The following is a 15,603-nucleotide window of genomic DNA, read 5'->3' on the forward strand; positions in this document are numbered from 1 at the left end:
TACCCAAATAAGAAACGCTGTACTCCAAGAGAAAGCTCACCTGATTCCACAGGCAATTTGGTACGGCGTTGTCTTCCAGGATTCAGCATCAACTTGCTTGCCATCAGGTAAGGTAACTTTAATGGGTCGGCTTTCTTTAGCAGCTCGTTCTGCCATAAGCGCGTCATGTTCTGCTTTCAGTTTATGATACATTTCTAGTCGTGGGTTGATGTAGTCAGGCAACTGACTCAGCTGCATGCAAAAAGGAAAGGTGGAGAAAAAGGAGTTTTGTGGAAACTAGTCTTATTAACTACAGTGGACCCTCGGGTTACATAACCTTCAGGTGACGTAATCTTCGGGTTGCGAATGTGGCAAAACCAGAGGTGGGTTTGCTGCTCGCGCGAGCTCAGAAGCGGTCCTCCGGTTACAAAATCTTCAGGATACGGCTGGGCATCCAGAACGGATCCCACTCATAACCGTAGGTACCACTGTACTTCAAAGTTCATCTAAAATAGTTAATGTACTTCAAAAGTAACCATGCCATTAATAAAGCAGTTGCACAAAACCTTAGTAAGCATACTTTTATTCAGAGTCTCAGAAACCATCCAGAATAGCTCTAAGTCAACATATTATTTTACTCTAGCTTGTTATAACAAAATAGAATCTGCATATTGAAAAGCAGCATACATATGAATACCAAATATTTGGGGGAGGGGGTTAAAAAGCAAAAACCTTTGCCTCCATGCTCTGCTTGAATACATCCCAGAGGCCTAAGTCCAGCCACTGTTGCAAACAAAGTTATGGACTGGGGAGACATTTGGGTCTGACCCACCCAGGCTGTTTTTATGTTCCTACCCAACCACCCCAAATATAACCCTAGCTGGCCAGATCACACATCCCTTCAGGCCTCTGAGCAACCTCCAGCACATCTCAACTAAGCCCCATAATGCTTCTATGTTACAGGGAGATGTTTGTATGTATACCTGGATCCACATGTAGATAAGACTTTTAGAGGTTGCGCCATAAAGACCAAATTATCTACAGGTGCCTTCTTGGAGCACCCTGCCTATAGTACAGAGAGAGGTCTGTTATCAGAAAAGGTTGATTGACAGAAGGGGCAAGAGAGCTGGAGGGTGTACCTTGCTTTTGCATCCCTCCGAACTCAAACTGTGAGAAAACCCTGGGGGGGGGGGAGTTTTAAGGGCACACCTATTCAGAAATAAATTGCATGGAAAAATCAGGACAACTTACTTCCCAAGTAAATATGCTCCAGGTCAGGGTGTAAATAGTTTAAGTACAGAGGTGGGATGTTGCTGGGCTCTCATCAGCCCCAGGAACCACAGTCAACGGTCAGGAATAATGGGAGCTGTAGTCAAACAACATCTAGAGGACCACCAGTTGCCCACACCGTTGTTGTGAAACATGAAGTAGAGGCTTACCTCCAAGCACCCACCATCACCAGTTCCCTCCTTGTTCTTCTTCTTTCCTGGTTCTTTCTTCTTCTCTCCCCCAGCAATGATCTAGAAGAATAAAAGAAAACCACCAAGGCACTTGTTTCAAAAAGTGTCATCATTAATCTTGCTAGAAAAAATCAGTATTCTGTTTAGAAATGGTAAGAACAGCAGAGGAATTTCTGTAACTTTAGTGTGAATACATTCAGGATAATTAGACATTTTAGCTGCACCGGAATCTCAAATCCATTTCTGTTATTAACAACCCTCTTATTAAGCTAAAAGAAAGTAAGATTAATAATAATAATAAACAACCAACTCCTACTTTGGGGGAGTCAAAATGCTTAGCTACGCAGTTGTCAAGGTGGGAGGCTCCCTTTGGCACTGCACCCCTTGGCCTGCAAGCTTCTTTTTGAAGAAAAGGGCAGAAACACAGCCGTTCTTTCCTCAGAAAGCACAGGTGATGCCAATGCACAAACTGTTACCCAGGGACCTTGCATTGCCAAACCTGAAAGTGTTGAGGACTACTCACCAGGTGATCCAATTCTGCCAAGTTACAAGCAGGAATCCCAAAACAATTTGTGACTGTAGCCTATTGGCACTCCTGGCTGGTGCACAAACAGGGCATGAGCCCTTATCTCTAAAAGTTGACAACCACTGTCAATGAGTGAATGTACTGAGGGGGCTTTCAACACAGGCCTGTTGTACTTCGATCCATTTTTATTATTCTTTTATACTCACAATTTGGAACTGCAGATGGGTTAATCAAAAGCTGCCACCATGGTGAAGTGTTCTGTATTCACACTTCCTAATAAACTTGGGCAGTAGGAGGCCATCTAGGCTGGCATTCTATGCCCAGGAGCAGCCAAGCAACCCAGAAATATCAAGATGGAGGCACCTGGTGATCAGATGAGCATATTGCCTTTGTACATCAAGATGCAGCCTGTGGCTGTTTTTTGACTGATTTATCAGGTCTCCAGATTGCTCTGTAGGAGAGATCTCAGGACAGTTCACAAAACTAAAGTAAAACAAGAAAACTGGACACCGCAAAAATAAGGATAGTGGCAAGGATTTTAAAAATAAACAGTCCAGTTTGTTTGAAATTAATGAAAAGCACTTCCTCTCTTTTTTCATTTTAAAAAAATAGATATTTAAAGGTCCATAGCAGAGGAAGAGCACCTGCTGTGCCTGCACAATGTCCCTAGTTCAATTCCCATAATTTCTAATCAGAGCTAGGAATTCCCCTCATTTGAAACTCAGAATTGCTGCCAGCCTGTGTCAACAGTACTAGATGAACCAATGGCCTGACTCTGTATGAGGCAACTTTTTTGTTTCTAGATGCCACTTGCTTTACGGGAAGGGCTGCCCTACCTTGGAGAGGAAACGAAACAGCAATTACCATTCTGTATTGAATGACCCCTATCTATACACAACACTCCGAGCTCCTTGGAGGAATACCAAGCAGATTTTGTTTTTTAATAGAGAAAATAATTAAAAGACAAGCACCCAGCATGATTCGGGAATAAGGGTGGCGTGGCGGCAGCTGTGACTAATGCTGGCCTTCGAACTACAACATCCTCGCTGACATTTGCATGGCGACTTCCCGAGAGTCCACGTAACACTATACTGCCCACGTGTATGGCGCTTCACACATTACAGGCGGGTGTCAGGAGGTCCCTACAAAGAGGGCCTTGTATTCCAGCAAGGGGTGAGTGCGAGAGAACCAGGGGGGGGGGGCAAATTATTTCATTTCTACGTATGGGGGGGGGTCAGTTATAATATGAAAGGAGGCGACACGCCAAAGGATTTCGCAGCCAAGGGCGCTGCGTAAAAGTGGCCGTGCGCGCAAGCAGCGTCCTCACGTTACAAACCCAGCCGGGACTCCCTGGAGAAGCTTCTTTGAAAGAAAGAGAAAAAGAGCCCAAGGCGAGGCCTCCTTTTAAGTCTGGAGGCACCGAGGGCGGGTGCTGCCTCCAGCCAGCCTCCCCATGGAGGCTGGGCGCAAAGCTGGAGCCCCCTTACCTGTTCATCTGCCGCCGTCTCCATCTTCCTTCCTTGCACAGGCTGAGCCGGTTCTTCCCTCCGAAGCGGCGAGGAGCCCAATAGCAGCGGCAGCCAGCGAACTCAGCCGGGCTGGTTTCAATCGCGCAGGCCCCGGCAGCTGATGCAACGCGCCGCAAAACGTGCTTCCCGGGCCCGCCCAGGCCGGGGCGCGGGGCGGAGCGCGAAGGATGGCGATCCCCGGGAGCGAAAGCGGAAGCTGCTCGCTCCGAGAGGCGAGAGAGCGGGGACGCGGCTTGGCCGTTGAGCGCGCCCGCTCGGTCGCTCTCTCAAGGGATCCCATTTCAGAAATCCGGGGTCAGGTGGAGTCAGTGCCGGTGCCGGGCTGTTCTTTGTCCCCAGGCAGAAAAAAATGCATCCCCCCTCCCCTCTCCAAAATTGCTAACTTCAATTTTAAAAACAAAACAAAACAGGTGTGTGTTAGGAAAAAAATCAAAAGCACTTGAAACTGCTAAATTTATTTTCTAAATTAAATGCATTTTCACTTTTTATGTATATGTTACATAGATTTCCAACCAACTGTACGGTCTTTTTCATACATACGGATATGGTATGCATGACTTCAAAAATGATAAAACTTCAGAATATAAAGATGTAACAAAAACTAATCTATATAAAAACGTGCCCTTTCAAAGGTCACTACTGTGCCCCTCTGAAGTCTGTCACACTGGTCCAATGATATCACAGGCCCTGCATAGAGTGGCTGGTTCCTAATGTGCTCCACTTTTTGCCATGTATTTTATCTGGTATGAAAGTGGCTGGCAAGTCAGAATTTGTGTCTGGTCTGTCTGCAACTAGAATGATTAGCAGATAGCTGTGATTTTTTATTTTTTTTAACTTAACTTAAATCAAGGACCGGAAAAACCTGTGGCTCTCTGAACACTATTGGACTGCAGCTGTCATGAGCCCCAGCCAGTACAGTAGTACCTCGGGTTACATACGCTTCAGGTTACCGGTACATACGCTTCAGGTTACAGACTCCACTAACCCAGAAATAGTACCTCGGGTTAAGAACTTCGCTTCAGGATGAGAACAGAAATTGTGCTTCGGCGGCAGCAGGAGGCCCCATTAGCTAAAGTGGTGCTTCAGGTTAAGAACAGTTTCAGGTTAAGAACGGACCTCTGGAACGAATTAAGTACTTAACCTGAGATACCACTGTATTTCTTTAATATGTGTGTGTGTGTGTGTGTGTGTGTGTGTGTGTGGGACGCAGGTGGCGCTGTGGGTCAAACCACAGAGCCTAGGACTTGCCGATCAGAAGGTCGGCAGTTCGAATCCCCACAATGGGGTGAGCTCCCGTTGCTCGGTCCCTGCTCCTGCCAACCTAGCAGTTCGAAAGCACGTCAGAGTGCAAGTAGATAAATAGGTACCGCTCTGGCGGGAAGGTAAACGGCGTTTCCATGCTCTGCTCTGGTTCGCCAGAAGCAGCTTATTCATGCTGGCCACATGACCTGGAAGCTGTACGCCGGCTCCCTCGGGCAGTAAAGCGAGATGAGCGCCGCAGCCACAGAGTCGGTCACGACTGGACCTAATGGTCAGGGGTGCCTTTACCTTTACATATATATATATATATATATGAAATGCTGGCTGGGGCTCATAGCAGCTGCAGTCCAATATATATACTGCTGTATCATTCACAGCGGTTTGCAACAATATGAAAACATGAAAAGCAAGATAATGTTTATTTATTTTATTAAATTTCTATACCGCCCTTCATCCAAGGATCACAGGATGATTTACAATATAAAAACACAAGCATACATACCATACTAACAAATAACATACTGAAAAAAGCACAATATGAAACACTACAATTCTATCAGACACTTGTATTGTTTTAAGTAATTAGCTGTACTAGCTAATCATAAACACTTTAATTAAATCTTAGTTTTTCATTAATTAAATCCAGTTCATAGTATTTAAAACAAAGTCTACACACTATGCTATCTATAAAAAGAAACTTTTCAAAATAGTCCATTATAACTCATTTTATTTTGTTTCTTGTTAAATAGATTAATTTTGCAGATTTAATTAAAAAAATAATGGAAAATTAAAAAGAAATTATGCATGCAAAGACAGGCTCTGGCGGATTGAGCGGAACAGACCAATAGCGTCCCCATAGTTTGAAAGGTGGTTTCTGCACATGGGGCAGGTGAGGCTTGTAAACCTGGGAAGGTGGCCCATCTAGGAGAAGGAAAACTCTGATCCTAAACCTCTGCTGTTCTTATCTTTGGGTGAAGAAAAGGCTAAGGAGTAAACCTTACACAAATCCAGAGTGAAGTCCCTAAAACAGCTGGATGGTGCCTTGTATGCCTCCTTCTGGCAACTCCTGCAGCCAAGCTGGTGCCAAACATAATGCTCTGCTTTCCTTTGCACCACATCAGGGAGGCTGAAAGCGGTGGGTCTTGTCATCTGGGCAGCCCAGAACCACCATGTCCTGGGAGATTACTTAAGTCCTGCTAACACAACAGTTAGACGTCATCCTCAGAGGTGCACTCTATTGTCTCTTGAGACAGACGGATGATAACAGCAGCAGCAGCAGCAGCAGCAGCAGCAGCAGCAACAACAACAACAACAACAACAACAACAACAACAACAACAACAACAACAACAGACTACCTGATACAACCATTAAAACCGTTAAAAGACTACCTGATACAACCATTAATGGAGGTTTGTAACCAGATTATGGGGGGAGGGAGGGCACCAGAAACGTGGAAAGAAGCATTCATCACATTGATACCCAAAGTGGAAACTGAAAAGACTCAACTTAAGAACTACCGTCCCATCTCACTCCTAAATGTGGATTACAAAATATTTGCAGACATTTTGGCAAATAGATTTTAAAAAGTACTAAATGAAGTAATTCATAAGGACCAAGCAGGCTTTCTTCCAGGCAGGCATTTGTTTGACAATACCAGGAACATTATTGACATTCTGGAACTTTTGCAAACAAATATTAACACCAAAGCAGTGTTAATATTCATTGATGCAGAGAAGGCCTTTGACAATATTTCTTGGAAGTTTATGAAGAAAAACTTGGAAGGGATGGGAGTGGGACGGGGGTTTGAAAATGGAATAGAAGCAATTTATTCAGAACAAAAAGCTAAGTTGATAGTGAATAATGTGGTGACAGAAGAGTTCCATATTGAAAAAGGAACACGACAGGGGTGCCCCCTATCCCCTTTATTATTTATCTCGGTCCTGGAGGTGTTGCTGAATATGATTAGGAAGGACCGGCAGGTACAAGGAATACGGGTCGGAGCGAAACAATATAAACTGAAAGCTTTTGCGGATGACTTGGTTTTTGTTGGAGTTGGAACTTAACAGGTTAAGTTCTTCCCATGATGCCACACCATTCTGACGTCAATTTTAGAAGCTTGGGAGGAGTTTGGGCAAAGTTTGCCAGTCCCACTTTATGTTCTGTGGGGAACAGATGCAGTTTTGGCATGGCTGCAAATAGTCCTGGAAATTCCTGAGAAATATCGGAATAAAAGCTGTAAATAGACAAACCTGGACTCTGTGTGTTTGTCTGGAAGCTGAATCGAGCCTGCGTGACAGTTTTACACCGCTGTGCGAAACTCTGCTGAGCCGTGAAGAAGAGCTGCGAGCGGAAGTGTGCCGGGCACCATAAAATCGCTAATCGAGGTTCGTAAATCAATTAGCGGGAGTCACGGCTGATAACAAACTGCCATAGGTTATGGATGTCCTAAATCATCGCTTGTAAACCTGTCACGGGAGGCTGCGGAAAAGCTTTGATCTGCGGTGTCGAGCAGAGGAGCACGGCAGGAGGCGGAGGCAAACAAGCAAGCTGCAAGACGCAGAGAGTGCCTGTGTTGCTGTGGAGCCAAGGAGCTAAGAGCAGCGAGGAATCGTTTCTCCACGCCAGGGGAGCTGGTGATTTCTGTGAGTACAGCTTGGGGCGTCGGGAGAACAGGGGAAGATGGCAGATGGCCAGGAGGTGATTCAAGCTCCGTTTGAACAGCTTGAGGAACTCACCGTCCAAGCGTGGAATACCTGGACAAAAAGGGTGAGGGCGTGGTTCATGGCCACGGAAGTTTGGGACATTACCCAGAGGGAACCAGTGCAACTGGTGGACAGAGATGCAGGAAAGCTAAAGTCTGTTTCTCTGGAGGAGAAGATGCAGAGGGAGAAAGCTATGAGAGCTGAGATCTGCATGTTGAGAGCAGGTGTGCATGCTAATTTGCAACATCACCTGGAGGGCGTTGAATCTGCGTGTGAGGCTTGGCATGTGCTGAAACGTCTGTGTGAAGGCTCAGCAGGAGGCCAAGGGCAAATAGAAGCTAAGAGCCTAGAGATGGCTGCAGTCCCTGTTCCTGACAAGTTAGCCTCAAGGAGTGCTAGTGAGCAAGTCGGGGGGGCGGAAAGTTCCAAAGGCAAGTTTGAAAAGTTTTCCACCGAACCTGCTGGAATGAAGCGGCAGTTCAAGGGGGGTGGATCTGGCAAGGAGTGCTTTTCCAGAAGAAGGAGGGCCAGGCCAGCTGGGAGGAGCCCCAGGCAGTGTTTTTCCACTGGAGTTCGTCGTTGCTACTTGTGTAATGCAGCGGGACATCTGCGTCGAGATTGCCCCCACCGGAGTAGAGAGGCAAGGCAGGATGTTGCCAAGGTCAAACTGCTGAACTCTCATGGGAACCAGTCGGGTTTCCATGGCAACCGGCCTGGAAAAACAACCAGGCGTGAGACTGAGGCTGGTGGACGTACCAGGTGCCAGGGGGAGACGTACAAGATAACAGCTAGTTTGGCTTTGTCTGAAGACAGCTGGGACACAAGCCCAGAGGAGCTAAGTTTTATTATTGACTCTGCAGCTAATCGCAATTTGATTCCAGAGACACCTGCTGTCGAGAGGTGGAACTGCACGGCAATACCTGCCGGGAAATCTGTACTGTTTGCAAATGGACAGAAAGGAAATATAAAAAATGTTGTAAATTTGAATTTTGCTGTTTTGCAGGAAACGCTGGAGTGTTGTACCGTTCCTGGGATGCACCACTGTCTTTTATCTGTGCCTTATTTACTGAAAATGGGATTTACGGTTTGTTTTCAGGGTGATGTGTGCATGATCTCCAAAGGAGGGAGGATGCTTGCCAAGGTTAAAAAGGGGCAGAATGATCTTTTCATTCTTAAAACGTCTCTGGAGGGTGATGGGAAGGTTGAAAAAGCACAAGCACTGCGTGCTACAATTCCCAATCATGATGAATGTGTTCATGCTTGGCATACACGAACAGCCCATAGTTCTTTGGAAGAACTACAGGTGCTACCAGAAGTTTCTAAAGGGTGTAAGATTTCAGAATGTGGACAAGCTGTAAGTTGTGAAACTTGCAAGCTGGCAAAGGTAAAAGGATGCAGTTATCCAAAGGTTGAGAGGATAACCACTAGGCCTTTTGAACAAATTCACATAGATTTGTGGGGTCCGGTAAAGGAACCAAGTCTGGGAGGGTCAAGGTTTCTGCTCTCGATGCAGGATAATTTTACACAGAATTCCTGGACTCACGGTCTCAAATCCAAGGATGATGCAGCACAGCTGATCAAACGTTGGATTGAGGAGGTAGAGGTAAGGTTTTCCACCAAAGTGCAGGCTGTCACAAGTGACAGAGGAGCTGAGTTTACAGGTTCTGCTTTGCAGAAGTACTTTCGCAAGAAAGGGATACGTCACACAGTGACTTCACCCAATCAGAGGGGGGAGGCAGAGCTCAAGTGTCAGGCTCTGGTTAAAACTGCACAGGTGTTGCTGAAGGATTCTGGGTTACCTCCAAGGTTTTGGCTGGAGGCAATCAAGTATGTGAGCTTCACCTGGAATCGCACCTACAATTCCATGGTAGGGGACACACCGTTTGGGTTGTTGCATGGCAGGAAACCCCAGATTCATTTTTTGCGTATGTTCGGGTCACATGCATCTGTGTCAGTACCTGCTGAGTTGCAGGGGCCAGATGGATCCAAGTTCCGGAAAATGATCTTCTGTGGGTATGAGCCAACAGCGAGTGCATGGAGGTTTGCATTTCCATCAGGTGATCAGAGTAAGTTACTGATCAGCAAGCACGCTGAGTTCTATGAGCAGGATAAAAAGTCACAACCTGCTGTCAAGCGTGATGTTCTTTCAGAGTGTCTCTCTGATTCAGAACAGGAAGATTCTGAGGGGGAGGAAAGGGAAGAAGAAAGTGAGGAAGGAGAGTCAGAGGCAGAGCCTGTTGCTGGAGACCAAGATGCTGATGATGGTCAAGCACAGGGGTGGGTTTCTCCACAGGTTAAGAGAACACCCAAAAGCGAGCCCAGTTCTCCTGTGAGTGTAATGGAGAGGATTCGAAAACGTTTTAAGTCAGAAGGGTAATCCCGTGATGCTGAGGACACAGTTCCTGGTGGCAGTGAGTCAGAGGTAACATCTGAGTTTGTGCCCAGAAGGTCAAGTCGCGCAACAAAGGGCATTCCACCTGAAAGGTACCAAGCGACAAGTGCGTGGGCAAAATTCGCACAGTGTGATTCTGGGAGTGTTGAAAGGGTTCAACAGGTGCCTGGGAAAGATGCTGGGAAGGAGCACAAGGCAAAGGGGAAGGTGTTGAACTCAAAAGGGTCTTGTCAGAAGGTGCGGCAAAGGGGGGTGTTGGAGTTGGAACTTAACAGGTTAAGTTCTTCCCATGATGCCACACCATTCTGACGTCAATTTTAGAAGCTTGGGAGGAGTTTGGGCAAAGTTTGCCAGTCCCACTTTATGTTCTGTGGGGAACAGATGCAGTTTTGGCATGGCTGCAAATAGTCCTGGAAATTCCTGAGAAATATCGGAATAAAAGCTGTAAATAGACAAACCTGGACTCTGTGTGTTTGTCTGGAAGCTGAATCGAGCCTGCGTGACAGTTTTACACCGCTGTGCGAAACTCTGCTGAGCCGTGAAGAAGAGCTGCGAGCGGAAGTGTGCCGGGCACCATAAAATCGCTAATCGAGGTTCGTAAATCAATTAGCGGGAGTCACGGCTGATAACAAACTGCCATAGGTTATGGATGTCCTAAATCATCGCTTGTAAACCTGTCACGGGAGGCTGCGGAAAAGCTTTGATCTGCGGTGTCGAGCAAAGGAGCACGGCAGGAGGCGGAGGCAAACAAGCAAGCTGCAAGACGCAGAGAGTGCCTGTGTTGCTGTGGAGCCAAGGAGCTAAGAGCAGCGAGGAATCGTTTCTCCACGCCAGGGGAGCTGGTGATTTCTGTGAGTACAGCTTGGGGCGTCGGGAGAACAGGGGAAGATGGCAGATGGCCAGGAGGTGATTCAAGCTCCGTTTGAACAGCTTGAGGAACTCACCGTCCAAGCGTGGAATACCTGGACAAAAAGGGTGAGGGCGTGGTTCATGGCCACGGAAGTTTGGGACATTACCCAGAGGGAACCAGTGCAACTGGTGGACAGAGATGCAGGAAAGCTAAAGTCTGTTTCTCTGGAGGAGAAGATGCAGAGGGAGAAAGCTATGAGAGCTGAGATCTGCATGTTGAGAGCAGGTGTGCATGCTAATTTGCAACATCACCTGGAGGGCGTTGAATCTGCGTGTGAGGCTTGGCATGTGCTGAAACGTCTGTGTGAAGGCTCAGCAGGAGGCCAAGGGCAAATAGAAGCTAAGAGCCTAGAGATGGCTGCAGTCCCTGTTCCTGACAAGTTAGCCTCAAGGAGTGCTAGTGAGCAAGTCGGGGGGGCGGAAAGTTCCAAAGGCAAGTTTGAAAAGTTTTCCACCGAACCTGCTGGAATGAAGCGGCAGTTCAAGGGGGGCGGATCTGGCAAGGAGTGCTTTTCCAGAAGAAGGAGGGCCAGGCCAGCTGGGAGGAGCCCCAGGCAGTGTTTTTCCACTGGAGTTCGTCGTTGCTACTTGTGTAATGCAGCGGGACATCTGCGTCGAGATTGCCCCCACCGGAGTAGAGAGGCAAGGCAGGATGTTGCCAAGGTCAAACTGCTGAACTCTCATGGGAACCAGTCGGGTTTCCATGGCAACCGGCCTGGAAAAACAACCAGGCGTGAGACTGAGGCTGGTGGACGTACCAGGTGCCAGGGGGAGACGTACAAGATAACAGCTAGTTTGGCTTTGTCTGAAGACAGCTGGGACACAAGCCCAGAGGAGCTAAGTTTTATTATTGACTCTGCAGCTAATCGCAATTTGATTCCAGAGACACCTGCTGTCGAGAGGTGGAACTGCACGGCAATACCTGCCGGGAAATCTGTACTGTTTGCAAATGGACAGAAAGGAAATATAAAAAATGTTGTAAATTTGAATTTTGCTGTTTTGCAGGAAACGCTGGAGTGTTGTACCGTTCCTGGGATGCACCACTGTCTTTTATCTGTGCCTTATTTACTGAAAATGGGATTTACGGTTTGTTTTCAGGGTGATGTGTGCATGATCTCCAAAGGAGGGAGGATGCTTGCCAAGGTTAAAAAGGGGCAGAATGATCTTTTCATTCTTAAAACGTCTCTGGAGGGTGATGGGAAGGTTGAAAAAGCACAAGCACTGCGTGCTACAATTCCCAATCATGATGAATGTGTTCATGCTTGGCATACACGAACAGCCCATAGTTCTTTGGAAGAACTACAGGTGCTACCAGAAGTTTCTAAAGGGTGTAAGATTTCAGAATGTGGACAAGCTGTAAGTTGTGAAACTTGCAAGCTGGCAAAGGTAAAAGGATGCAGTTATCCAAAGGTTGAGAGGATAACCACTAGGCCTTTTGAACAAATTCACATAGATTTGTGGGGTCCGGTAAAGGAACCAAGTCTGGGAGGGTCAAGGTTTCTGCTCTCGATGCAGGATAATTTTACACAGAATTCCTGGACTCACGGTCTCAAATCCAAGGATGATGCAGCACAGCTGATCAAACGTTGGATTGAGGAGGTAGAGGTAAGGTTTTCCACCAAAGTGCAGGCTGTCACAAGTGACAGAGGAGCTGAGTTTACAGGTTCTGCTTTGCAGAAGTACTTTCGCAAGAAAGGGATACGTCACACAGTGACTTCACCCAATCAGAGGGGGGAGGCAGAGCTCAAGTGTCAGGCTCTGGTTAAAACTGCACAGGTGTTGCTGAAGGATTCTGGGTTACCTCCAAGGTTTTGGCTGGAGGCAATCAAGTATGTGAGCTTCACCTGGAATCGCACCTACAATTCCATGGTAGGGGACACACCGTTTGGGTTGTTGCATGGCAGGAAACCCCAGATTCATTTTTTGCGTATGTTCGGGTCACATGCATCTGTGTCAGTACCTGCTGAGTTGCAGGGGCCAGATGGATCCAAGTTCCGGAAAATGATCTTCTGTGGGTATGAGCCAACAGCGAGTGCATGGAGGTTTGCATTTCCATCAGGTGATCAGAGTAAGTTACTGATCAGCAAGCACGCTGAGTTCTATGAGCAGGATAAAAAGTCACAACCTGCTGTCAAGCGTGATGTTCTTTCAGAGTGTCTCTCTGATTCAGAACAGGAAGATTCTGAGGGGGAGGAAAGGGAAGAAGAAAGTGAGGAAGGAGAGTCAGAGGCGGAGCCTGTTGCTGGAGACCAAGATGCTGATGATGGTCAAGCACAGGGGTGGGTTTCTCCACAGGTTAAGAGAACACCCAAAAGCGAGCCCAGTTCTCCTGTGAGTGTAATGGAGAGGATTCGAAAACGTTTTAAGTCAGAAGGGTAATCCCGTGATGCTGAGGACACAGTTCCTGGTGGCAGTGAGTCAGAGGTAACATCTGAGTTTGTGCCCAGAAGGTCAAGTCGCGCAACAAAGGGCATTCCACCTGAAAGGTACCAAGCGACAAGTGCGTGGGCAAAATTCGCACAGTGTGATTCTGGGAGTGTTGAAAGGGTTCAACAGGTGCCTGGGAAAGATGCTGGGAAGGAGCACAAGGCAAAGGGGAAGGTGTTGAACTCAAAAGGGTCTTGTCAGAAGGTGCGGCAAAGGGGGGTGTTGGAGTTGGAACTTAACAGGTTAAGTTCTTCCCATGATGCCACACCATTCTGACGTCAATTTTAGAAGCTTGGGAGGAGTTTGGGCAAAGTTTGCCAGTCCCACTTTATGTTCTGTGGGGAACAGATGCAGTTTTGGCATGGCTGCAAATAGTCCTGGAAATTCCTGAGAAATATCGGAATAAAAGCTGTAAATAGACAAACCTGGACTCTGTGTGTTTGTCTGGAAGCTGAATCGAGCCTGCGTGACAGTTTTACACCGCTGTGCGAAACTCTGCTGAGCCGTGAAGAAGAGCTGCGAGCGGAAGTGTGCCGGGCACCATAAAATCGCTAATCGAGGTTCGTAAATCAATTAGCGGGAGTCACGGCTGATAACAAACTGCCATAGTTTTAACATTACAGGAGCCAGAATCTAGTACCAAAAGAGTTTTAGAATTGATTCAAGAATTTGGTCGGGTGGCAGGATTTAAGTTGAACAAACAAAAAACTAAGGTATTAGGAAAGAATTTGACATCTTCTGAAACAGATGGGTTTCAGAAGGAAACAGACTTAAATGTTGTTAAAAAAGTGAAATACCTGGGGGTTAACTTGTCTTCCAAAAATTTGAACTTATTTAAGGACAACTATGAGAAATGTTGGTCAGAAGTTAAAAAAGACCTAGAAATTTGGTCAAGTTTGAAATTATCCTTGTTAGGCCGAATTGCAGCTATAAAGATGAACGTTTTGCCAAAAATGTTGTTTCTGTTTCAAGCCTTGCAGATCGTGGACAGAGTGGAATGTTTTGGAAAGTGGCAGAAGGATATTTCGAAGTTTGTTTGGCAGGGCAAAAAGCCCCGAATAAAGTTTAAAATATTAACTGATGCAAAAGAAAGAGGGGGGTTTGCCCTGCCAGACTTAAGGTTATACTACGAAGCTGCAGCCTTCTGCTGGGTGAAAGATTGGATTTTGCTAGAAAACACTGATGTCCTAGATCTGGAAGGCTTTAACAATTCGTTAGGTTGGCATGCGTATTTGTGGTATGACAAGGCAAAAACACATGGAATGTTCAAAAGCCATATTGTCAGAAAAGCAATATTTATGGTCTGGAAAAAATACAAAGACTTACTTGAAAGTAAGACTCCGAGGTGGCTATCACCAATAGAGGCCAAGGCTCGGAAAAAACCTAATATGGAGGCCGGCTGGCCGAAATATTGGGAAATAATAGAAAACATTGGAGACAATTGGAGGTTGCAGAGCTTTGAAAAATTAAAGGATAAGGTGCAAGATTGGTTTCACTATGCCCAAATTAATGAGGTTTTCAAGTTGGATAAAAAAACAGGATTCCAGGTGGAAAAATCGAAACTTGAGACAGAGCTGTTAGAACCAAAGACCAAGGTACTATCGAGAATGTATAACTTGCTGCTTAAATGGAACACCCAGGATGAGACAGTTAAATCAGCCATGATAAAATGGGCTCAAGACATTGGGTACAATATTATGTTTGAAGACTGGGAAAGGTTATGGACCACCGGTGTAAAATTTACGGCATGTAATGCCCTGAAAGAAAACATTATGAAAATGATATACAGGTGGTACATGACCCCAGTCAAGCTTGCTAAGATATACCATTTGTCTGACAATAAATGTTGGAAGTGCAAGGAGGCTGAAGGAACATTCTTTCACCTTTGGTGGACTTGTCCAAAAGTGAAGGCCTTCTGGGAAATGATCTACAATGAGTTAAAAAAGGTGTTTAAGTACACCTTTCCTAAGAAACCGGAGGCCTTCCTCTTGGGCATTGTCGGCCAAAAGGTGTTAAAGAAGGACAGAACGTTTTTTATGTATGCTACCACAGCAGCAAGAATCCTTATCGCTAAGTACTGGAAGACTCAAGATTTGCCCACGCTGGAGGAATGGCAGACGCAACTGATGAACTACATGGAGTTAGCTGAGATGACTGCCAGGATCCGAGATTTGGGAGAAGAAGCAATGGAGGAGGACTGGAAAAAATTTAAGGACTACTTGCAAAAGTTTTATAAGTTATATGAACTATAAGATACCGCATGACTTGGAAGGTTAGCCCCAGCAATGAGAGTGGATTATATATGAAATTGGATAACATTATTGAAAGAACCAAAGTTTAAATGGCTAAAGATGACAATATGTTATGTTTTTAGAGTAAATGGGAAATAAGGGATTTAAACTTAAATTGTGATTGAAA

The 15,603-nt window shown here is 46.1% G+C and overlaps 1 protein-coding gene across 2 annotated transcripts in view; it reads right to left on the bottom strand.

The window, feature by feature from the left end:
* The window catches only part of TARS1 (threonyl-tRNA synthetase 1), a 215,234-nt gene that overhangs the window by 15,975 nt on the left and 183,656 nt on the right, over positions 1-15,603 (bottom strand). Inside the window, exons 1-3 of one of the 2 annotated variants that reach the window (XM_081212843.1) lie at positions 3,453-3,648; positions 1,419-1,499; positions 41-231 (exon numbers count right to left, since the gene is read on the bottom strand). In XM_081212843.1, the coding sequence (XP_081068969.1) occupies positions 41-231; positions 1,419-1,499; positions 3,453-3,476 (296 nt within the window). In that variant the 5' untranslated portion in view covers positions 3,477-3,648. Of the gene's footprint in view, positions 1-40; positions 232-1,418; positions 1,500-3,452; positions 3,649-15,603 lie in introns of those variants that run through there. The other variant, XM_081212842.1, reaches the window with a different exon arrangement.

Source organism: Podarcis bocagei (assembly GCF_964188305.1).
Source record: "Podarcis bocagei genome assembly, chromosome: 11".
In the NCBI taxonomy this organism is placed as follows: domain Eukaryota; kingdom Metazoa; phylum Chordata; class Lepidosauria; order Squamata; family Lacertidae; genus Podarcis; species Podarcis bocagei.